Source organism: Hirundo rustica, chromosome 3 (genome assembly GCF_015227805.2).
Source record: "Hirundo rustica isolate bHirRus1 chromosome 3, bHirRus1.pri.v3, whole genome shotgun sequence".
Lineage (NCBI taxonomy): Eukaryota > Metazoa > Chordata > Aves > Passeriformes > Hirundinidae > Hirundo > Hirundo rustica.
The window spans coordinates 15307982-15334554 of record NC_053452.1 but is presented as its reverse complement, the minus strand read 5'-3'; the positions used below and the strand labels follow the sequence as shown (position 1 = coordinate 15334554).

Sequence of the window (26573 nt, the reverse complement as noted above, 5' to 3'; positions counted from 1 at the left end):
AAAATTCCCCTGTAACCGAAGATATGTTGCATACCATTTCAACTTTTTATGAAATGCAGCTCATTTTCTAATAATCTGCAAAGCATTTCCAGTTAGCTAAGGTTTTTTCCCCTTGTGATTGGTTATGTTTTATATATTTTTGTGTGTGTGTGTTTTACAGCCCAGAATACTAAGAATTGTTGTGCAGCATTTGATTTTGTTTTGAGATGGCGATTTTGAAGAGAATCAAGAAGTTCAGTGCTCAGAAACTCTGGATTTCTATATTCAAAACTCTTTTATATTTTCCTTCTTGTATGGTTTAGAAAGTTCTCAAGGGAGGGAAAGTCTGTTGCCAATAACACATTTATCACTCTCTCCTGATATCTCGGCTTCGTGACTTCTCCTATTTTTTCTGTTTAAAAATGGGACAAAACCCTGTGCAGAGAATAGGCAGGAGCAGGGCTGTCAGTGTTGGCACAAACCACATCCATGGAGAGTCCAAAGGCTGCCAGTGGTGGCACAAACCACATCTGTAGCAAGTCCATTTCAGTACACCCTATTCTTCAAACGGTGACAAAGACACACTGAGCATCAAGCGCAGAAACAATTCTCTGATGCCTTCCTAAATCGTGGTCTGAAGATGTCTTTGAACAGATCTCTCCGGGGATGTTTTCAGATGGCAGATGGTGTCAAGGTCGCCTTGGACCTCCAGAATACAAAGACAGTGACTGCAAAGCCAGTCCTAACATGTTGATCCTGCTAAACCAAGACACCCCTATGCTTTAACCTCTTGCCCAGGACACAACATTCATATGAGGAGCTGCTCTGTTTTAAAAGCTAATGAGGCCACATTTTGGATGGGCAATGCAAAGCTGGCAGCTAACTTTCATGTAGGTCTAAATTTATTTGCTTTATTTTCAGAGCAATGCTAAGCTGAAACACCAGAATGAAGAAACAATCAATATTGAACTATTTAAGCATATATGAATTTGCAAGGAAATAGATAATTACTATTCAACTGTCAATATGTTTAATTTTTCATTCTGTTTTACAAAATTCATTGGCTGATGCAATACCCACAGTGCAGAGCCGACTTCTACTTTGAAACACTTATGAAATGTTAAATGGGAAAAAGATCAACTTTAGAAAGAAAATAGCTCTGCTAGCACAATTTACACATCTACTTTTTCTCAGGGAACCACTTGACCTTTTAAAAACATCCTGAAACCCACCATGTTGAAATTAAATAAGGCTATTATCATCTTTCCAGCTTTATGAACTCTTGTAGCCTCTCTAACACAAAGCACTAATGAATTATTAAATATAATGTAATATGCTATTTAAATTATTTTTATTTCTAAATGATAGTATCGAGCAAGGTGAAGTATTAAATAAGTATCTAATTCAAAGCAGATAATACACTAACAGTTAAAATGGGCAGGTGACTTACTAATAAAATATTAATACATTCCAGTTTAATAAGCATATTTCAAGACAAAATTCAGGCCTCTGAACAGGAAGGACTACATCAGTCCATCAATCTACTGTCCATCATCACCCATGAAAGTACTGGCATGGACTCAATACATTAGATGGCAAAAGGAATCTGCCCCCTGTCCTTGCTTTTATTCATATGTTCATAGATCTGCCACTGCTTCTAAAGCTGGACTCTAAAACTTAGAAACAAAGTTTCACCTCTGAGGCTGAAGTATATTCAATTAACAATAAAATATGTGTAACTGCCGGGGTGGATTGTTTCCACCAATAAAGTACAAGGCTAAACGAGGATTATAACAAGTATTGGAGTAACATCCCGTTTTGTTTTCGGCACAGAACACCCATGGTGCTCACATGCACAGAGCTACAATAGATAAGGGAAGTGTACACACAGTAGATTATTTTTGACATGCTCCTGCAACAAGGCTCATCTCTCCAGCTCAGCTGGAAAAGCTGCACGCAGGCTTACTCCATGGAATGCTCTTCAACTAAAGTCAGCTACTGCAAAAACTAAATGCAACAAACTGTGAGCTATCAGGCAGATTGGAAAAGCAAGCAGTTAACTAAGAATCATTCTTCACAGCAATTTATCAGGATTTGTGGATGTATAAATATACAAGGCTGAGAAGGAGAAAGATAAATTATGTATCAGGATTTAAATAATATTTCCAGTATTCTCTTTCTGCTCTTTTGCAAGCACATTCTCAGTTTGATAGGACTGACATATTTAAGGCATCACATAGCTGTTGATTAGCACAGTAATGTTTCTGGATATAGAAATAATACCTGGAAAGTTTTGTTTGGTTTTTTTTTTTTTTTTTTTTTTTTTCCTATTCTAACTTTAATTCCTGGAAAGTATTGCTATTATCTGCATATAAACACAGTGGTATCGTAGCATTATTCTTATATTGATAATACACTACATAGGACTAATGTCAGCTGCACATCAAAGGATATGACTGTTGACCTACTAAAACAGGTATTCAGCCATTAAACTATTCTTTGGTTAATTTATAGCCTATAACCAGCTCAATCAGGACTTCCAGAAAACCACCTTCTCGTGATGTGATGAGACACCATGAGGTGAATCTCTCAGAAGTGAATACCAAGGCTCACTGTTGAAATTCTGTGCTCATTTTTTCATTAATTTCGTATCTCTGGTTACAGCTTTCTAGGAACAGCTAAAGAGCACTGTAAGCATCTACTGTTTTTTCCTCCTGAAAGCACTTAGACTGTAATCAAGTGACTGCATAGTTTTCTTTTTTACAGCATAAATCACTTAAGATTGTGTCTCTCCATGGATCTCATTACACACACACACCAATTTGTTTTCTTCCATAGAATCACAGACCACAGGTACCGACTTTGATACATGTTCCAGAGCTTGTTTCAAAGTGCTGCGAAAGGTGGTAAAATCCTCCCCAGTTCTTAATGCTTTAGCTTTTTGTGCCCACAAAATCATTTCTATAAACTCCTTTTTCACAGCCTTGCTTCTTAGGCTTGTTAGATCCCTTAATTAAATTCAGATCTTGATAAAATGTGTGGCACAGTCATCATTATTTGATCACAGAAGGCATAACACCTTTCAGCTAAATACAGCAAGGTGGCACAATGGAAGGAGAAAGAAAATGTCAAATGAGCAGTGATGCTTCATATGGAGCAACCTGGAACATGAGACCCCTACAAGCGTCTTCTTGGAATTCTGTTTCTCCAGGACACTGTCTGCATTGCCATAGGCTTTTTAGAGCCAGTAGGGAACCCCAGTGGTTGGCAGTGTACCAGTCAGTTAATGCCCCTCTGTGGGAACCTTCAGTTGTATGCAATACTGAGCTTATAACCTCAGGCTGACTAATGAAAAATTAACTACATTCACTGCTCACCACTTCGAGGAGGAACATCCACTAACTTTGAGATTGAAAATGAGATGTGTGGCTGTGATGTGTAGGCTCCCCAAAGTCATTGCCACACTGTCCTCTCCAGTGTTGCTCTTCTCTGATTGTAATTTTGCTCTTAAAGGATGCTATTTACACACAGGATAACCATGAGCGCCAGAGAACTTAATAAAAGGGGAGGAGGAATGCTGAAACTGAGTCTGAAACCTCTCTGCCCAAATCCTACCACAGCTTTCAGGAACTGATAGTGCAGCCATAACTGAGCTTTAGTTTAGTTCAGACAAATCCTCACTTGAATTTACATGAGAGAAGCTCCAGGACTGGGACCCTAAAGTGAGATGCTAAGGAATTCTTTGGTTGAAAATTGCTATGAGGTAATTGCTGTGATCTGAAAATGAGAATATACTTTCAAGATTTGGCCCTGTACCCATCTACAGTCATATTTTTAGCACCATTTTTTCTTTTGCAACGGGCTTATTTATTATTCTCTCCCTGTTGTGTAAACTGTAATTTAAAAAATTTAAACCTCTCCTCTATTAATGCCCATTGGATCTGTAAAACAGGAAAATCAAAATTGTCTTTATATATACTTAACCTTGATGATAGTATGTTTCATTCATTTTTTAATGTTCACTAAACCTGATACTGCACCAGAAAAAACATTTAACTCCGTAGAAATAGTTCACTGAGGAAAATAAAGCATTCACATTTCAATTAAACCAAATTGTAAAAGCATAATTTCACTGCCTTGAATTCAGTTAACTTCTGCATGTAAGGGGCTGAATTTAGGATGCCCTTTATGACATTTCATGCTTCTGATACACTGAGGGATATTCAATTTCTGCTTTAAATTTATTTGAAATGCTTTATATTACACAATCTGCCCCTTGTGAAATTCATTAGAGTCCTAGGTTATATAAATCATACAAGGTTTCCTTTTTTTGACAGGTAGGATAGGCTGAAAAAGAAAAAAACTATCCTCTGGCTTAGCTATACCTTGCTAGGGTCAAGGCAGTTCTTTGAACACTCTGAACTTAATTGTATATGCATGATATGATACAACAGTAGAATTTGTTGCAACTAAGGTGCCATTAATCTCAAATCCAAAGCATTAAAGAAAAAAAAAAATTGACAGTGTGGATGCTGCAGTTGCAAGATATTTTTTGTTTGCTTTTTAACCAACAGGCTTTAAGACTGAAGAAATCTAATCACACTACAGGATGAAGAGATGGGTGTACACGTTCTCTCCTATGTTCACAGGGCACAAAGGGGAGAACAGGGTCTAAAGAACGCGCATGCTCATTTGTTCCAGACAGCAATGATTTGTGTCCTTCTGGATACCTGCTTAATGCAGTTCGCTCTCTGGAAAATATATCTAGGACAGAGCAAGTTGCTGTTTTCCCTGCTGCAGTATGAATTATAGTGACTATTTCTGAATTAGTTAGTTTAATGGAAGTTCTTACCCTGCAGACATAAAGTACTATACTGCTGTCACACCTCATGCCACCAGTAAAATATATTGGGGACACATGCACGAGTGTGCCCAAATAGAAAAATACCTCATCTTCTGAGAGCACCTAAAACACAATAGCACTGCAGAGAAATTAATTTTGTTTTCCATATGATAGATTGTCTGGTTGGAAGGCTCAACACCACATTGATTTGTTCTGTCCTGAGAAAGGATCCCACTGCAGACTGACTCCAGGCTTGCCCCAGAAGATAACGGAAATAGAGTGCATTGCAGAAGAAGTACAAGCACTGTACTCTGCTTCTTGCATGCTCAACCAGCCAGTGGGAGCTTCAGTGGGAGCTTTAGAGCAGACCCATGTGTGTGCTCATCCAGTGAGGCATCTCAGGAAAGGGGCACTGTCACAAACATACCAACTTATGAGATACATGGAAATCATTTCACTGGGAATTATTGGTTTGGCTCAGCGAGTGACACGTTATATAAAGTCCTGTGTAATGAGATAGTTACAAACCCACAGAGGGCTGGGAGGAAAGAGAAGCAAAGGAATCTGTCCAAATCTCTGCACTGACAACATGGTCCTGCCCCTGGGAAAGAAAAGAATGGTGAATTTCTTTTAAATCATTGATGCCATCAGAGATACCATTCCTTATTGTTAAAGAAGCTATGCAGATAAAATTGTTTGGGGAACAGTTTGAGTAAACTGATCTCTTCTTAACTGACAAGATGTTAATCCTCCATTTCTAACTCACCCTAATAGATTGGGGTAAGTATGGTGCTGGCAGGTTACACAAAAAACCTACGTCAAGACAAGTACAAGTTTGTAAAAGAACCTCTAAGTATTGGCAATATGTCATCTTTTTCTGATCTGACTTTTGGAATTGTTAATAGATAAGGGCTTTTCTGAGGGGTGAAAGGGATCAGCTGTGACAGATTTGCCATGTCTCAGTCTTAGGTCTCTTTTCATTCCCATTTTATTCATCTAACTTGAATCCCTGTTGTCTTCTTGTCTCCAGAAATTCCACTTCCATATCACACTGTGCCTAATTGTGGTAAGCAGGTATCGGCCCATCCTCTGCCAAAAGACACTAAAAGAGCATATCTCTGTTTCTTTCAGCATTTAAAAAACGTTTTTCTGAATCACTGCTCATTTGACATTTTCTTTCTCCTTCCATTGTGCCACCTTGCCGTATTTAGCTGAAAGGTGTTATACCTTCTGTGATCAAGTAATAACAACTGTGCCACACATTTTATCAAGATCTGAATTTAATTACAGGATCTAACAAGCCTAAGAAGGGATGAGCTTTTGTATTTCACAGGATATCCAAGATAAAAAATAAAGGGGAAAAAAAATTCTGTCGTGCAGACTCAGAGAAGCTTATTATATTGCATTATCTGACAGAAAGACCTGATAAGCTGTCAAATTAAAAAAGCTGATTTGGGAAATTTTACTGAAACCACTTTTTAAAAAGAGACTTACTGTAGTGCTTTGTTTGGGTATCACCTAGTTTCTTTATTTAAAGACAGCAGCAAGATAGAACAATTTCATAATCTCCCAAGGGCAGCAGTGCTTCTTAAAAAAAAATAATAATTCCTTGACTTTGGGTAACCTGCAACAGAGGCTCACCCAAAGAGAATGGGAAACTAAACTTTCATTTCTGTTTACATCACTCTTTTCACATTGACTATAAAATTATACAGAAAAGGAGACCTGGGCAACATGCTGACAATACATTCAATTGTAACCAAAGAGCAGTCAGAAGCGGTATGAAATGAAGAAAAACATGCAAAAAATCAGCTGTGCAATTACAAAGCAAGGTAGCACACTGGCCTAGTTACATCCATCACTTAACTGCTGGTTTCTGTCTCAGTAACTTAGATGAATTTTTCATGTATTTTGATTCCTGCTTCTTCCAGAATAGTTTTTTCTATCTTTACACTGGAGAACTTACTGAATTGAGTTTTAAATAACTTCTTGTCTTATTTTTAGTTCTCCACACCATTATTTTACACTCTGCTTTAATGCCTTCTTTTTTTTCATATTATAACTGGACATAATAACATGAATATAGGTTAGATATCAGCTTCCTACAGTAGGAAATCCTCATTGAGGATTTTGTCCAGACAAACTGGACAGAAAATGACAAAATTTTATCTTTGGCTTTGGCTTAAGTATTGGAGACATCACTGAAAAGTTAATTGTAGGAAACATTTTTTGATTGAGTGATCAGGAGTTGACTTAAATTAATATGAGGACAACTAAAAATAAGCCTGTAAATCAGATTCTTGATTTAAAAGAACAAAATTTGATAAGGTGAAAGGAAGTCAGATTATTCAATCAGTATAAGGGGCTAGATTCAGCCAGGAATGACACTTGGAAATTCTATAAAATATTAAAATAATGACATATAGATATATATAGATTATATATATATATTTGAGTTTGTACCTTCAAGGTTAAAATATGCACTATGTACACTATGCTATCACAGGTTATGTTACAGGAGGTTAAAAATACAGACTTACTCAGCAGAGAAAGCAGTGCCTTTCAGAATTAGAAAAATAAATATAAACTCAAGACAAGATGCCAGAACTTAAGCCCAAAGAACCTCCCAAAGAAAGTAAAGTAAATTCAAAACCCAGAGATTCTAAACTGCTATGAACAAAAAGAGGTCATAGAGTCATGGGAGAATTACATTATAGGAAGACTGATGGTATCCAATGGAGCAGGTTGGATATACTAACAGGACTGTGTCTAAGGTAGATCTCCACAGCTCAGAAAAAAAGCAATGTACATATTCTTACTGAACTTGCATGGCCAGAAAGTGAGAAAGACGTTCTCTATCCCAGAGTTTAAAAATTAGAAGTCAGGAGTTTTTTAAATCTAGCTATCCAATGAGACATGCTGTTTTCTTGCAGTAGGGAACAGATAATGTAATAGCTTTACATGAGAAGAATTTAGAAACTACTCAGATTGAAGTGTTTAGTCTGAACTCAGCCATACATGCTGCTTAGAACAAAATTTAAAAGAAATAATTAAACACATGAAAGGCAATTGGAAAATGAGATAAAACACAAAACTTTACCAAATCACGTTAGGCTAGTTTAAAACTGCTGTATTCGAAAAGCCAACCTAATTTTCAGATGAAGGAAATGATTTTGATATGATGTTATGTAGGCAAATCATGGAACTGTGGAAAAAAATACAGGAGTGTAAAAATTTTATGGTAAAAGCTGAATGCAAAAAACCACAAATGATAGCATCAAACAAGGGTTTTTTTTCTCTCCTCCTTCCTTTATCTCATGTAGAGACTGGTATCTTGCTTGCTGTAGCTATTGACAAGTTCTGAATTCAAGGGCTGAGCTTGTCTCGCATCACACTCGAGGCTCCTATCTTCCCACAATGCATCTCCTTCCAGGAACCAGCACTGGAGGCTGTCTCCTCTCTGCAACTCCCACTTCATTCAGTGTCTTCTTTAGCTTCTTGGTGATCATTCACACAGAGTGATAAGCAGTCCTTGCTTGTCACATTCAGACCTGCCAATGTGTCACTGTACCATATTCTAGCCCTTTATGTTCCCTGCTATATTAACAATATTTGAAAATAAAAAGCCTCCAGAAATAGTAGGTGGGGTCAGATGTACACAAAGCTCTCCTCGTATTTTGGGGAACTGATGCCATCTAGTTGAATGAGTGGAAGACCTATTTTTTAGTCACAGAAACGTGATAAACTCAATGCTGAGTTCCACATGGAGTAACAAGAAGAATGTCATGGTGAATTCCACAGCTGCATTAGACTATTGCCATAGTAGCATCACAGAAGCCACTGCAAGGAAAAACATTGGTTTTCCCCCAGAAAAACTACCTTGATGAAACTCCTAAGAAAGTACCCAAGCTGAGTTTTGCAATAAATCATCTTTTGTATTTTCTTCACTGATCTCAGTATAAAGTGCCATCTAGACAATGAAATCTGTAGATGGCATGAAAGTAGACGGTGGTAATGCTGAAGAGGCTGCAGGTATCAGTCAAGAGGAACAGAGCCCTTCTGAATTAACAGAAGTGACACCAAAGCTTATGACACCTGACACAAAGGGCAAGTCACACACTTAAGATACAGGACCAGTCACACCACCTCCTGCCTTAAATTGGCATACTCTAATAGAAAATTTGTGTTGAAGAAATTCAACATGTAGTCAGCTGCAGAATGACATTGGACTTTCCAGTTCTGAGGTATGAAAAAGAAAATTAAGGTCTTAAAGTGCAGAATTAATATCTGCATTACTGTCTTCATATATCCTTGAGGTCCTAGTGTTCTCACTACTGTCCATTTACAAACACACGTGCAGTTGAGAACTAAATTCAAAACAAAACAAAAAAAAGCATTGAAGAAAGGTTATTATGATGAGCAGAGAAATGAGAACTATTCTGAAACAAACATATAAGAACAAAGTGGGATGAACTGGAAAGTGCTTGGACTGAAAGCAAAAAGAAAATTTCTTAAGAGTAGGGTGTTCCTTCTAAGTTACCCTCTAAGAGAAACAATTTATGCAAAGAAGCAGACTTGACCCAGTACATTTTAATTTCTAATTTCTTAAGCTCTTCTATCACTAACCTTACTTTTAAATACACATGGGAAAAAATAAAATGAAATTAAATGGGAAGAAAAGCTATCCAAACCACTAATTCTTTACAGGGAAAGTGGACCATTGATTTAAGTATAGTTCCATTAATATTTTCTTTAGCATTCAAAACATTCTCAGAACTTGGTTTTTATTGATAATGAAAATAATCCATGAGCTGTGTATAGCCTTAAACCTTTGTTTGAGCCAGTGCAATCGATTAAAAATTATTTTCTATGAAAATTCAGATTATCTCACCCATGTGCATTATCTTTCATAGATCAACTTGACTTTTACTGCTACAATGCATGTCCAACAGAGCCAGTTGTTTTTTTTATCTCTGGGATAAGAATGAAAAATGCTTTGATTGATTAAAAGGTTGTTTAAGCCAATGAAGTTTTTGCAAAATCTCTTATTCTAGAAAAAATGCAAATAAATTGCACAAACCCAATAATTTCTGAATTTCAAAAATGTAAAAATTTAGAATTACTTAAATGCTTTGATTTCAAAATACCTTTATAGATATTTATTACCTTTAATTTCTATATTTTTTTAATTGCCTGTCAAAGGAAGCACTTTTTTTTTTTTTTTAATTCTTCATTCACTAATCTTTTCCTTCTGTAGTAATTTTGAATTTATCTTTCTTACAGCTTGTATGTACAAGTTTATATATATATATATAAATATATAAATATATATATATATTAAATATATATATATATATATCATATATAAAAAGGTTTAAATGATTCACACTTCCATTGAAAATCAATGTATCAATTTATCAATGTACTCCTTTGATTTCATAGGTGGGAATCTGTGACCCCTGTTCTCCCTAGATATAGAGTTTGATCCATCAAAGCACTTGACCTTTACCATCAGGGCTGGGTAAGATTCTTCCTGAATGTTTTCACATGGAATTTCATCAAAGACTTTTTGCAAATCAAAAGCCCCAAGGATGTTAACTCATTCATATTTATACTCCAATTATCTCCTTACAAACCAGAGTAAGGTATAACTATAACAGGTACCAGCAGAGATGGAGACCTCAGCATAAACAGAACCCCAGGGAGATGCGACTCCATGGACACAAGAAAGGCCATAAATAACACTGAGTTTTGCTCAGGGAGGGTGAGACATTATTTGGTCACAAAACAGCTACTGACTTAGCCAGTATTTTTCCCATTCTCTTCCTACTGATTCCATAGACTAAGTATTTTAGACCCACATCTTCCCTTTCTAAAGCCTGATTTTATACTTAAGGCACAAAATTTATACATAAAGTGTTTACTTGCATATTCATCTTCTACATATTCCCATATGGAGAGCTCCTGAGAAATCCTCACAATTTTTCCAAACACTGTTATCTCCAAGGGATGTAAAGTCTTATGAGATGTCCTTATTTCACTGGCACTGCTGGTTTTGCAGGGCAGGAAAATGCCATCCAAACCAGGAGACATGGGGCAGTCTGTGTTTCACAGACACTTAATTGCTGTTAACAGAACTTAAGTCTTTTCCATTGGACTTCCCTCCTGGGCATAAAGGCAGTTTTTTATTTTGTCTTTGGGAACAAATAATAAGAGATTCCTCCAGGTTTGTAAGCTTTGCCGCTTCATCAGGTGATGGTGCTCCTCATAATCCTTTATGTTTTACCGTCAGGACTGAGGGATGACAGATCTGATTATAGGAGTCAAAACTCTGGCCATAACTAAGGTATACACACGAGAGAGAATCAAGATGGATTCTTTTATCCAAAGGAGGAACCCAGTGAGAAAAAAGGCACAGGCAATGTGTTGCTGGACAAATAAATAGAAGCCAGAAGCTTCTATTATTTTCCTGTGAAACACCCTGAAAGTCCTGTGTCCAAACAGCAGTGGCTAGAGAGGTTTGAAAATTTGCTCTGTGGCACAAAGCAAGGCAAACACTGAATGATTGTTTACATGGCAGATTCCTACATCACCTTGACCATTATTATTTTGCACGGATGTGGTGATAACAGGCTAACTGTCCCTCTTATTGGAATATTCAGACGTTTGTGATAATGCTTGAGATGTCTCCCTTCCACCACACTTACAGCTGAAAAACATCTTGGATTCTCTTCAGAAGTGGCTGTAGGGGCTTGAATTTGGAAGCTATTTCTAAGTCAATAGTAAGCAAGTACATGGATGGCTTGGGAAATGCTAATCCATTCCTGGAGAAACAAATATACTGACACAAATGTGTCCTGTTAATTTTATAGTCAATCGGAACACAAAAAACCCCAAGACGAATGGATGCTATTTACCCTAAATAGGATACATGGTAATAGCTGACTCCTAGCATTTATCTTAATGTCACGTGTACCCCATGAAAAGATGACAGAAACTTTTTCTAGTTTCTAGAATTCAGGGACCAAGAGAAGCATTTACAGGACATGTCCCCTTCCCCTAGCCCTTGGATGTCCTGCAGAAACAACCTTTATTCCACAGATACAGAGAGAGTCCCTAAAGACAACATGTGTGATCTCAGCTCTTTAATCAAAACCAAATCACCAAAAAACCCCCAAACCAACTAACAACCCCCCCTCCAAAAAAAAAAAAAAAAAAAAAAAAAACCAAAACCAAAACAAAACACAAAACAAACAACAACAACAAAACCACCAAAACCCAGGGCAGAATTATTCTATGTTATACCCATAACATAGACCTTAGACCTATAAAACCCAAAGACCTTAGAGATGGTGATTGCCATATTGCAGAGGTATTGGCACTTAGCATAATGTCAGTTTGCTCTTCTGCCATATCCATGGTCTCTCACACAGGTGCTTACTTGGTGTCTGTGCTCCATCATGATTTATACTTCCCAAATCATAGAGATACATCTGTTCCAGTAGTCTGGCAATGCTTTGGACAATCTCTTTTCTGCAAGAAATGTGAGCGACATGCTCATGCTGTCAGATATTGGTCTGTCAGACACATCCCTGACATGTCCTGACCCATGGGGTGTGAGGACAGCTGCAACAAAGTTATGCTTTTCTAAGGCTAAACAGAGATCCAGGGATGACTGGGAGGACATAATTTTAGATATTTGCCTACATCAGGCAGCATCTTCCAAACTGCTGCAGGGTCCCAAGAATGCTGAGCATTCTCAGCAGACTGAACAGCTTTGAAACCACAGACCCATTGCGTGATATCTAATAGGTCATTTTCTAGGTAGTCTGATAGTCAGTCTACATCAGTCTGATTTACGATGGAAGTCATGAAGCGAATATCCTCACTGGTAAAATGATTAGTTGTGCTGTGTGTTTGAAAAGAATCATAATTGGGCAAGCTGCCTTTGACCACAGAGAGCATAGAGTCAGAAAAGTGATTCTGAAATTCTTTCACCACTTTTTTCACAATAGGTGGTGGTTATTGTGGCTTTAAAACGTCCTCAGCCTTGTTTTGATATACTTTCTCTGACTGGAAAAATGTACACACTTCACTACCAAGGAAAAAAAAAAAAAATCAGATAATTAAGAAAACTGTTTTCATGATAAATAGATATGGTTATAAGCACTATTATGATAAAGATATTTTTTCCCTCCTTATTTGATCTTATTTGAAACACATTTCTTTCAGGTAAGGAAGAAAATGTTGTTTCAAATTAAATAAAATGCTTTTTTTCTCAGATTATCTAAGTCCTATGTAAACACTGGGAAATCTTGACATGAAAAGTCAGAACATTTTATTCAGAAAATACTGAAATTAATATTCTGATATTAAAAAATTAAACCAATTTCCTTTTTTTTTTTTTTTTTTTTTTTTTTTTTTTTTTTTTTTTTAAACCATAATTCTTAGTTCAGTTTGACACAAATGAACAACTTATTTGTTTTACACATCCTTAGGAAACCTACACTTCAGTGTAGAATTATTACCTAACTGAAGTTGCAAGGGCAGCCTCTTCAGAGAAGCAGCTGGAGTTGCTATTGTGGAGCAGTCCCATCACCACAACAGCAGCTAGACCATTGGGAAGGGCAATTAAAACTAGACAGTGAAGCAGACAAGATAAGCCACAAGGAGCAGAAAGGTTCTGCATGGAAATGGGGATAGTCTATTGATCAGGAGCTCTGCACAGTCAGCAGTTTTCTCATTCCTGTTTAATGTGATCATAAACTAGGCTGCATCCAGATAAGTTAATGCGAATTCACTATCTGAAAAAGAGGTCAAGATAAAATACTAAAGTTCCTTGGGAAGGTGCAGAGGGATGGTAATAATTCAGCAAAGAGATATAACACTGAATTTAGTTAAGAGAGATGGAATAACTAAATCAAGTGAAAATGTGGGCATCTTAATCAACCATCAAAAAACTACAGTGTGCCATTCACAATCTCATAGGGCTATGTACCAGCCAGAAACACAAGAAATGGGGAAAACAGGATCAACATTTAATAAAGTGCAGAAATCGAAGTGTAGTTCCTCATAGCTCTAGCATTTTATTCAGAGAAATTATGAGAAAGAAACTTGAGAGTAAAAAAATTACTTTGATGGTAGTCTGGAAGAACATACATACGTAAATCTAAACCTCTATTTCTGATAATCATCCAGCCATTTCAGGATACTGAAATCTTCACATTTATCTAGGACTAAAACACACTTTCCCCAACTATATTTCAAAAAACAGTAACTTAACTAGGATAATCGTCTACCACTGACCCCTGCCTCTTTTCTTTTTACAGCTCTCTCATTTCACACCCACTCAGATGTAAATTGAAGGTGCATTGGCCCAGAGCAAACTCAAATCTAGTGGGATCAAGAATGATGTCACAGGAGAGACACACTACATTCTATTCATCTTCCAGGGTCACTCTTCTGCATTTTATTGAACTCTTGGGTAGAACACACAAAGCCATGGAAGCTCTGTGAAGCACTGACATATGATATTTTTTGCAAGGTACCAGCTGTTATTGGGCCTTGGGTATCTTTACCCACAGCAGTTACATGAGGCTGGATGAAGGCTACACATGCAATGAAACTGGAAAATCCTGAGTCTCTGACCAGAAACTTCTCTCATAAAATCTTCACCCAGCATTTTAAGACACCAAACACAAACAAGCAATGTCCTATAATCAGGCATCTCAACTGGAAGTGTAATTCTGAGAAAAATCTTTCTTCATAAGGAAAGACCTGATCAGTTGGTATGCTTTAGACAACCAACCGATTATTTAAGTTTATCTTTGAGAAGAATAAAAAATCTGCATATGTAAGAATTTACTACTTAAGCTGTCTAATCTTAGTTTTATTATTAATTTAAAAACCCCTAAACAATGAGACTGGCAAATCTGATGGAGCAGCACAGAAAGAGAAGAGAAAGGTGTGGTCTCTTTCCTGGGAGGGAGAAGAGATGGAAGGTGAAAAGGGGGAGGATAGCAGCCAAAAGCAATGCTATGGCATACAGGAGGCATAAAATATTACTATGGGAAAGTCAAAGAGAATTACAGGCCAACAGAAGTCTTAGAAGATCTAGTGATAAAACAAGCCAAAGGATTCTGTACTGCAGCTAATGAAGCAATGGAGAATGCCTTGAAGTGCAGCCTGCACACAGATTGTTCATGGAAGCTCAAGAAGATCTAATTTTCTGTTTTCAAAGAAAACAGCCAGCCTTCTCCCACTCCACCAATCCCATCACAAGGAAATCACTCTATTTTCTAAATTGATCTTTGTTTAGTATAAACAAGTTCTATGTGCCACTAGCTTCAGAACTTCTTTTTGCATTTGAGCCTGTCCAGAAGCTCTCTGTTCATCCACACAGACCTCCTGACCTGTTTGTCTAACTTCCTCTGTGTTGAGATACATCACTCCCGAGCTTGGAGGCAGTGAATTCAAGCTCATCATTTAGAAAAAAACCAAAAGAAACATAAAAACCACCCCAAGCCTATTTTTTTCCCTTTGAGCTGAATAGGTCTTGAATACAAGAAATGACAGGTCCTCCCCAGCTTACACCTTATTTCAGCAACAATTTACCAAACACTGCAAAATTAGAAAGCCAGGGGGGCACAGGGGAAACAGGAATATCTGAAACATCACTGAGTATATTTCAATCAGTATCCCCCTTTCCCTCAAGAGTTTATCACCTCTCACAGATGTGTCTAACTTAGAAACTGTTAATGGCTCTGATTGCCCGAGCTGTCAGATCAAACAGGTGGGTCTTTTTAACAACTTCTGCTACACATAGTTTCTTTCCTAATACATACTTTCATTTTTCATATATTCTGAATTATTTCCATGAAATTATCTGAAGGATTATTTTTCACATGTGGATTTTTTAAAAATTATCTTTATTTTTTAAAAAGTCAAGTAAATAGCTGGACTACAACTGAAATTGCAACAACAACAACAAAGAGCCCCATCCTAACTACTAATAATTAGTCCAGGCTTACACATTCCTTACAAGTGAAACACACCCTCCTGCTGCCTCCACACCCAAAAATTAAGAATTTTCTACTTTTGTAGATAAATCAGAACTGTCATTTATGCAATAGGCATTCTGGTTTGCATATTTGCCTTCATTTACATCTCCAGATTTGCTGCCTTTTGCTTAATATAAACACACAGAGCAACTGTTAGGAGATAACATGCAGATGCATAAGTTACCATTAATAGCTCAGCAGTCATACCCAATAAGAAAGGGATTGCGTATCTGAAAAACCTGTTGCCTTTAGAAAGGAATAAAATTAGTAGCGCAGTAATCCTCAGCGCATGGCATTTGCATGAAATTAAATATGGGCCTGCTCAAGGTCCTCTTCAAGTAACCAGCATCATATGCATAGATGTAGTTTTCATTGGAAGTTAAGGCACCTCAGTTTGGGTGGTTGGTTGTACAATTGATAACTGCAACACTGTTTGGTTTGCGTCTGCTGGAAGACTTCTGCTAAATTCATGAGCTTGAGATTGCTGTAATCATGTAATCAAAAGAACACAGACAACCTTTTCCTCAGTAAATGTTTCACCCCATCGCTTGGGGACAGACTTGTGAGTCACTTTAAACTGTGTAGCTTTTGTCAAAGCCTTTTTTTTCCCTGTCTAAATCAAAAATGCAATAAAACCAAATGATAGCAAGAAACAAAAGTACCACATCATGCATTGATAAGTACATTTTTCCACTTCCAGTAATAACTTGAATTTGAGCTTTTAAACTCACTTAGGAAATGCCATCATCATAAACTGTATTGCTCAGGATTCTTTTAACTACTTCTGTAGCTACAAAAACACTTCAAAGGAGCTGATATTGCATTAGGAGAGGAGCAAAACGAGGCAAACTCCAGGCATCTCCCACCCTCTTAGTGCCAGGCGTTTGTGTGAGCCCTTACCTGCTGGGTAACGCTCGATGACAGGCCAGTTGTCCACCTGTAGGGTGGCATTGCCACCACTCCTTGTGAAGCGAACCACGTGGTACTTCCCATCGTTAATGATGGCATTCATCTCTTCGATGGCGATGTCATCCGTCCCAACGTTAAATTTAACTCCAATTTTTCCCTGGTGCTGCATAGTTGGGGAAAAAAAAAAAAAAAAAAAAAAAAAAAAAAAAAAAAAAAAAAAAAAGAGGAAGAAGAAAAAGGACTAATTAAGAGTTGTTTTAGAAGAAATTGATACACTCTGTCATAGAGGGGAAGATTTCTAACATCTTCCCTCCTCAGATGTAACTTCTGAAGGTTTGCATGTGGTAGTGACAAACCTTCTGACAGCTTAGGAAGTCTGGGACACATTTTTAAAGGATAATTGATATTCCAAATGAGTTATTTCACCAAACTGAGGTCTCTCCTTTTCCAAGAGATTCAGATTAAGATGAGGATGGGGGAAGATGGAGGAAAGCTCAAGGTTTCTGTCTTTATCCTTTCCCTCACCTCCATGAGGATTAAACAAAAATTTTCCTTTTAGACTTTCAAAACAGAAAGCCTTACAGTGTCACTTGGAAAAGTTACAAGAATTTTCTGTCCATAAAAGCCAAGTGCCATCCCTGCTCTTCTTTTTTTTCAAACCTCATTCATACTTAGAGTCTTCACAAATGATAACAAAGAAGGAGATTGTTTTTTCTCTTGGAGAGATTTTTGACATCCGATTGTAGTGATTCTAAATCATTAAGCCAAGATCACACTGGCTGATTAACAAGGACTTCCCCGTTGAGAGCCAAAGAGCAGGAAAAGTAATTTGCTGACACAGGGATGTGGTAATGTTCTCACTAAGGCCAGAGAGTCATTCTTTTGCTGGAATTTGCCTATAAACTCCTGTGTTTGAGTGCTCTTAGGGCTAAGGGGAGTTTCCATGCACACCAATACCTGGGACCAAGGCAGTAGATTTTCCAAATGATTGTCATATTGCCATGTTTTCATTTTTATTGACTTTTGATTATTAAAATGTTCATTCTAATGGGTGAACACATATTTTAATAAAGTCTTTTAATGTCTATTAAAGTTAACTTAAGGGCTTTGTATTTTTTTCTCCTATAAAATCAATTCTACTCTTCAATGAATTTATTTATTGCATTGAGGGAAAAAAAAAAAAGAAAAGCACTGAACAGTATGAGATTAGGGACTTATTCATGATAATTGATAATTCTACATGAAATTTCTTCTTCCTGGAATTAGTACATCCTTCTTTAAAGTTAAAAAACTCCATGAAGTTTTTACATGACCAGATGAAACGCAATGCAATATTTTACTTTGTACGTCTTGGCTATTCACATCAAATCTTCCAAGAACCAGTTTCACCTCTCTAGCAGAGCTCTTGTGTCTCTCCCTTTGTCTTACTACCCTAACATGGCTTCCTTCAGTAAGTGTATTCTGCAGCTTCTTGTCTCTGGAAGAATCCCAAGCAAAGAACTCAAGAGTTTGTCCACTTTATTTTATTCTCTTTTTACACATCTGATTGTTTCCCAGCAGTGCTTGCACACTGCAGTTACACAGCTGAGCAGCTGCTGAACAACTCTGTGATTCCTCAACATTTTGTCACGATGCTATCATCTCCTCAGCTATGACCTGTTTTCAAACAACTGAAGGACTGTTCCCTGATGAGATTTGCAGAATGAGTCTGAAAAATATTTTTTATTGGCTCAGTTGATTGAACAATGTTTTAAACAGTCTTTTTTTTTTCTTTTTTTTCTTTTTTTTCTTTTCTTCTCCTTGTGGATTATTTTAATATTTCTCACAGAATCACAGAATGTCTAGGTTGGAAGAGACCTTCAAGATCATCAAGGCCAACCCATGCCCTAACACCTCATCTAGATCATGGCATTGAGTGCCAGCCACATCCAGTCTTTTTTTAAACACATCCAGGGATGGTGACTCCACCACCTCCCCGGGCAGACTATTCCAGTACCTTATCACTCTTTCCGTGAAAAACTTTTTCTAATGTCCAACCTATATTTCCCTTGATGCAGCTTGTGACTGTGTCCTCTTGTTCTGCCAGTTGCTGCCTGGAGAAAGAGACCAACCCCCAGCTGACTACAGCCACCCTCCAGGAAGCTGTAGAGAGTGATAAGGTCACCTCTGAGTCTCCTTTTCTCCAGGCTAAACAACCCCAGCTCCCTCAGTCATTCTTCATATGGCTTGTGTTCCAAGTCCTTCACCAGCCTCATTGCTTCCTCTGGACGTGCTCAAGCATCTCAACGTCCTTCCTAAACTGAGGGGCCCAGAACTGGACACAATACTCAAGGTGTGGCCTCACCAGTGCAGAGTACAGGGGAAGAATGACCTCCCTGCTCCTGCTGCCCACACCATTCCTGATCCAGGCCAGTATGCCATTGGCCCTCTTGGCCACCAGGGCACACTTCTGGCTCATGTTCAGCCAGCTGCTGACCAGTACCCCCAGGTCCCTTTCCTCCTGGGCACTGTCCAGCCACACCGTCCCCAGCCTATAACACTGCAGGGGGTTATTGCGGCCAAAGTGCAGGACTCATCACTTGGATTTATTAAACTTCATCTTGTTAGACTCTGTTCATCCATCCAACCATTCCAGATCTCTCTGCAGAGCCATCCTATCTTCCAACAGATCAACACACACTCCCAGCTTAGTGTCATCTGCAAATTTACTAATCAAAGATTCAATACCCACACCCATATCATCAATAAAAATGTTGAACAGAACTGGCCCCAGCACAGATCCCTGAGGGACACCACTGGTGACTGGCTGCCAGCTGGATGCAGCACTGTTCACCACCACTCTCTGGGCCTGGCCATCCAGCCAGTTCCTAACCCAGCAAAGAGTGCTCCTGTCAAAGCCACAGGCTGCCAGCTTATCCAGGAGTGTGCTGTGGGAGACAGTGTCAAAGGCCTTGCTGAAGTCCAAATAGACAACATCCACAGCCCTTCCTGCATCCACCAGGTGGGTCACCTGGTCATAAAAGGAGTTCAGGTTGGTCAAACATGACCTACCTCTCCTAAACCCGTGCTGGCTAGGCCTGAGACCCTGGCCATCCTGTAAATTCTGTGTGATGACATTCAGTATAAACTGTTCCATTATCTTGCCAGGTACTGAGGTCTGGCTGACTGGTCTATAATTACTAGGATCCTCCCTCCCACCCTTTTTGTGAATGGGTGTCACATTGGCCAGCTTCCAGTCATCTGGAACCTCACCAGTGAGCCAGGACTGATGGTAAATGATGGAGAGTGGCTTCATAAGATCATCTGCCAGCTCCTTCATCACCCTGGGATGGATCCCATCTGGACCCATAGATTTATAGGTATCCAAGCATCTCAGTAGTTCTCTGACGGCCTCCTCTTGGATAATGGAGGGACCATTCTGTCCCCTAGCACCATCAACCAACCCAAGAGAACAGTTGTCTTGAAGGCAAGTTGTCTTCCCACCGAAAACTGCAGCAAAGAAGGCATTAATCACTTCTGCCTTCTCCTTATCTGCAGTTACTAAGTTCCCTCCCTCATCCAATAAAGAACAAAGGTTGGCCTCACCCTTCCTTTTACCATTAATATATTTGTAGAAACATTTTTTATTATCCTTTACAGAAATTGCCATTTTAAGTTCAAACTGAGCTTTGGCCTCCCTAATTTTTTTCCTTCATGCTCTAGCAGCCCCCTTAAATACTTCCTGGGAGACCTGACCCTCCTTCCAACAATGATACATCTTCCTTTTATTCCTAAGTTTTTCCAAAACCTCCTTGCCCATCCAGGCTGGACGTTTACCTCTTCAACTCATCTTTTGGCACACAGGGACAGTCTGTTCCTGTGCCCTCAAAATCTCTGTTTTGAAGCACTCTCACCTTTCCTGAACTCCTTTGTTTTTAAGGGCTGCTTCCCAATTAACCCTCTGAATAAGTCTCCTAAATAGGCCAAAGTCTGCCCTCCAGAAATCCAGTGTAAGAGTCTTATTGATGTTCCTCCCGATTTCACCAAATATCGAGAATGCTGTAATTTCATGATCACTCTGCCCCAGCTGGCCTCCAACCACCACATCTCCCACCAGCCCATCTCTATTTGCAAACAACAGATCTAAGATGGTCCTTTCCCTGGTGGACTCGCTCACCAGCTGCAACAAAAAGTTGTCCTCCATGCACTCCAAAAATTTCCTGGACTGCCTCTTTTCTTCTGTACTAAGTTCCCAGATATCTGGCAGGTTGAAGTCACCTACAAGAACAGGGGTGGATGATCCTGAAACATTCTCCAGCTGCTTATAAAATAAGTTGTCCACCTCTTCCTCCTGGCTGGGTGGATGATAACAGACTCCCAGTAGGATGTTTGCTTTCCCCTTAATTCTTACCCATAGGAATTCAACTCCATCTTCATTAGTTTCAATACTTGTGGCATCAAAAGCCTTCTTAATCCTACTTTTCCATGTCTATAGCTTGTCAATAAGCGATCCACCTTATCCAATTCATGCTCATCTTCTCTGGCCTCTGGTATGAGTTGCATAGCAATTTCCCACTTATCTTGGAAAGGTAACTGTAGCTCTTCTTAATTTCAGCTGCTTCAACTAGATTCAGAGTAAATTTCACCCTTTTTTTTTTCCCATGGATGCAGTAGCTTATTTGTTTCACCTGTTTCATTCATATGTTTACTCTCTTTATACAGAAATATATGCAAAGAAATGTAACATTGTCCTGTTTAAAGCAATCTCCTCTTTTACTAATTTTTGAAATGCAGAAAACCAGCATGTAATGATAATGGTGTATGCAAGTTTTCATAGTTCTTTCAAGAAATTAAGGGCTCTGAGGATTATATAAAGTTAATTTTACCACGATTCATAATTATACTATTCACAACCTACCCTTTATATACCATTTTTAAACTTTGCTATATATATATATGTGCATACACATATATTATTTTAGATATTTTTAAAAATAACAAAGGAAACAAAACAGCTTTAAAGTGAATAGAAATGGTGGGGGTAAAAAGAAGTGGCATACACAATACATATATCAGCAGTTTTACCAAAGTTAGAGCACGTGGGCCTGCAGCCAGGTTACCATTTGAAAACGGCCAGGTATTGGCAAGTGAAATGAATGTTTTGCAGACTTGAAAGCAGACTTTCAGCCTTCCTTTATAGATGTATACCATCTAGTGAAAAAAAAAATTTCCTGACTTCCCTGTGTTTCTACAGAAATACTGTGCACAGACACCAAGGATGCAGATCCAAGAGCAAATATCACCCTAAAAGCTGGTAACATACGAGTGATTCTTTTGTCTTTATTTGTAACATACTTGTGTATCTGAAACCACAAAAAAATCCATTTTTAAATTATAGACTTTATTTTTTCTACACTTCTCCAGCAACTGTGGGCTTCTTTGTAACACCTCCATAAAACAAGGAAGCAAATTGAAGACTTCCTGATTATTATCTCCATCTCTAAGTTTGACTTCTGGACATCACATCAAACATTATATGAATTACAACCCCATTAATGGTGCACAGCCCTTTAGAACCACAAAACAAAACCTGATGCTGCAATAAGCACCTCTCTATGTAGACGGGGTTTTCTAAGCTCTTGCACTATCATGCACGAATTTGATTAGCTGCACGCCTCCTCCGCTGCAAGATAACATTATTTTTCATTTGTCTTTGTCATGTTATTTTTCATCTGTCTTGGTTAAGACCACATGCACACGGAATTATCATGGATCAGCTGACATACAGTAACCCGTTGAGATAACTTGATCTCAGCCCTCACCCTTGTTATGCTTAATCTAGTGGGCCTGTGACCTTTTTGAAAAAGCTTGTTTTGAAAAAGCTTATTTCTTCTTTTTTTGGAGCAATATGGTAGTGCAGAAAGGAAAGACAGCAATAAAACTGAACTGACTAAATTACTATTTTCACTCTGCCAGACTCAGTTGCATAGTAAAGTAGTAGAAATTTTCCTTTATCACTTGTTCATTCAAAATAATCTTAGAATTCATCCTTCCTGTTTGAAACAGCCTCAGACAAATGTTGAATGAGAGGTTCCCTCTTCAGCACCCTGCTGATGGGCACTATAGAAATGTCTGTGTATCATTAAACACTGCAATAAGTCAGCACCACTGTTGGATGGTGCTATCCCTGCCAACGACCCAAAATAGCACAGGCTCACATTCCCACAAGCAAAGATTTTTTTTTTTTGCCCATAAGCAAAGACGATCATTTCAGAGCTCCCCTGGTAAAAATCAGCTCTGTACACAGAGCCCATAGAAGTCCACTGCACTGTTTATTGTTCTCAGCCTGTGTTTTCTTTTTCTTAGTCTCACCCAGTTGTGGGAGAACAAAGTAATGGACTCAATTCTTTTCTCTACTGCACCTTTATCTATTCCATGCTGCTAAGGCCACAATAACAAAGTGAAGTCATGCAGGAGGTGGGAGAGTTTCCAAGAAAAGCCAAAACAGAGGAGTGATGCATTTCAAGAAGTGGCTTAAGCATTGTGTCTATGGAAATTATTTTGAACCTCAGAATCAAAGGCAGTATGAATAATGCTAAATCCACCACATCACCACGACTGCTCTCTGGGACAATGCAGCACATCTACAGACACCCTGTGACACCCTGAGCCCCAGCCAGCAACTCTCTAGAAACACAAGGCTTTTGGTTTGGAGGTACTTTGGCCACGCAGCTGTCCTGTTTCTGAGGCCAGAGTAGCTTTTATTTTGACAGTACCTAGACAGGCAAATAAGTTAATAATTTGTTGGCCTGTCTGTACATTACTGCAACATGCAATGTAGGTTTTGTGTATAGCTAAATTCTGCTGTCCAAGCTCACAGGTTAAGGACAAATATGTTAATGGCTTCAAAGCAGTTGGATAAAACCATGAAATAGCTCCAGTTCTATGCTCCTAATGTGTTCTGAAATGTTGGGAGCTTTAATTACTCCAATAGTCTATGTATGCACATGTACATACCAATCACTTCAAAATGTTTTGTCTTCAAAAGCTCTGGCAACAACTGCTGTAATCTAGAAACTGCAGTGTAGTATTTTCCAGCCTGTTTTATGAATTGTGTATCCTAAATACTTAACAGGCTTCTGATGAAGCACCAAGAATGCTGATGAATCCAAGAACCAAGCAAGAAAGGTGGAATGCAAATCAAGCCAGCAGCTGACATTGCAATTTGTTCCCTGTTGGACTCTAGTTCAGTGCTACCAATCTGCCAACATGCAGTAAAACCAATGCTAGTACTACACATATATATATATATATGTACACAAACGCATATATATAAAATTGATATTTCCTATAACATCAGCAATGCTTCGCTGCTCTCTGTAGCAATAACTCTGGAATATGGCAAACATGAGTCCATGCAAATTCAGCACAACAATAGTTTTAGAACAGACTGCAGACAACCTAAGCTTGTAATACTTACAACCTTTAACCACTTTCAAGGAAAAGAAAAAACACTGGGACTCCCAGAGGTGGACAAATTGAGAAAAAAAAATTCAAGCATGCCAGCTTGCATTTTATATCATCAGCCCCTGAGGCACACATTCTGATGAAGAATGCAGTAGCAAAGTCTTAGAACTAACTGAACGTATACTTTGATTTTATTGAAGTGTAAGTTTCTTGAGTTTTATTAAGAATGAGATAATTTTCACTCAAATGTAATCTTTTTTTTTCTAACATTAACCATTTTTCCCCCTTTTTTAGTCAACTGCAAATGAAGACACCAGAAAAACAGGCATTCTCCTGTCATACCTCATCTTGAGTACTTACAGCCAGGTTTTGCGCCTTTTCATAAATTCAGAAAGGTATTTCAGAAAGACTTTCAGCAGATCAGTGCTTGACATACTGCAGAAAACCCCGGAGGGGCAGGTAACCTCTATCAGAGCATTGGTAAGCAAAGTTACTACTCAGAAATTGGGACTTCAAGCAAGGAAACAAAGATTTTTGCTGATGTCTGATAGGATGCATCCACCTGGTACTCATTTTTTTGCCATCTGACAAGTGGGAAACTACTTGTTTTTTTCTTTCTTTTCCCAAAACCTGCTAATGCATAGCCAAAGTGGAAAAGCAAACAAAACAAAACAAACAAACCAAACTTTCCATTTTTCTGGTTTTCTGGGGAGGACACTAAACTATTCCCAGTGTTCTTCCTTGCAAGTTCTCACCATTTATTTGCACCATTTATTTTCAAAAATATTTGGTGGGGTTTTTTTCCTAAAATTCACATTATTATAGACCTCAGGTTATGAGAAAAAAAATCCAAACCAAACAAAGAGAATAAAACCCCAACCAAACAAACACAACAACAACAACAACAACAAACCTCCAAACAAACAAAAAGCCAAACCAAACAAACCCATACCCAGCACTTTTCATTTTAATCCAAGATACCAGTTCTGATAATTGCATAGAAAAACTTAAAACCCAAAGCCTTGCAAGATACTGTTGACAGACCAAGAGAAAGAACTAGAAATTGTGTTAAATCATTACTGGCCTTGAGTGGGGGCTGGAATCCAAATGTGGCCCTCGGATTCCTGTGAGAAGAGCAGTCAGATCTATGCTACCCATTTACACACTTCCATTGGAAATGCAATTCTGGCAATAAAATGCTGCCTAACACTGTGCTATGCCACAGTTCAGATTATTCACACAGGAAAAATGTCTGCAGAGCCAGAAATGTGGCCAGTATTTCCTGCAGCACCCGTGCATACTCACCTAAGCACAAACACACCTTTTTCATCTACACCAAGATCCTTCCACAGACAGGACAAAGGACTTGAAAAACAGATCAATAATCATAAATATACAGAACAAAATTTTTTTCCGTCCTCTAGTTTTGGGATCCTCAGTTAGTTGTCCCATGAATTTTGTTAAAGAGACATGGAGGGAAAATTTGAATCATATTTCACTCTCCTGTTTTACTCAGAATTTCTGTAAGACCCTTTAATAAACCTTTACATGACCCCAATTTCATGCCATTAAGTTATCTAGGTTTCCTAAATCGATACAGAAATAATAAAAATTCATTGTTCACCAGATGTCCCTGGCTGACATATAAGAAATAGCACTGTCACTGTAACAACATTATGCATTCAAATACATACAGATGCTAGCAGAGCTATTGCACTCTTAAACATTGGTCAATAAAAATTATGCATCTTCTAGCATCTTATCCTTAAAAGACGTAAGTGAAATATGGGCTCAGCATCCCACTAATTTACAACTGAGGTACACCTAGAAAAAGAGCTACTTAAGCAGCTCACTAAGTGGAAGGAGGAACATGTAGCACAACAAGTTTTTATGTCCCAAAGTGCCATCTGTGTGACCCACAGAACAAAATTTCTGGAAAGAAGATATCATGAGAGCAATCACTCACTGACCCAGCATTTCAGGGCAGGAAGCAACTACCCTTTACTACTATGAAACAATGACTTGTATCACTTTTCTGCTTTAAAATAATTGTTTTCACAGTCTGCTTTAAAGTGTTATAGCAATACCATTTATACATAAAGCTCAGCAAGCAGAAAATATAGAAATACTTATAAATTTACAGTTCTGACACTTCAACTCAGTCTGCAGTCCTCCTGTTTAGTTTTAAACATTGTAATTCTCATTGCTATGTATTATAGGTGCATTATTTCAGGTTAGCCTGATGATGAATTCCTGAGACAATACAATTACCTGAACAACCAACCCTTAAAATGCAGTAGTTGTGAAAGACATATGGTGTAGAGCCCTCAGCAGCA

The 26573-nt window shown here is 38.2% G+C and overlaps 1 protein-coding gene across 1 annotated transcript in view; it reads right to left on the bottom strand.

The window, feature by feature from the left end:
* NRXN1 (neurexin 1) overlaps positions 1 to 26573 on the bottom strand; it is a 698461-nt gene that overhangs the window by 114732 nt on the left and 557156 nt on the right. Inside the window, 1 exon segment of the mRNA XM_058420099.1 lies at positions 16783 to 16954. Within this exon segment, the coding sequence (XP_058276082.1) occupies positions 16783 to 16954 (172 nt within the window).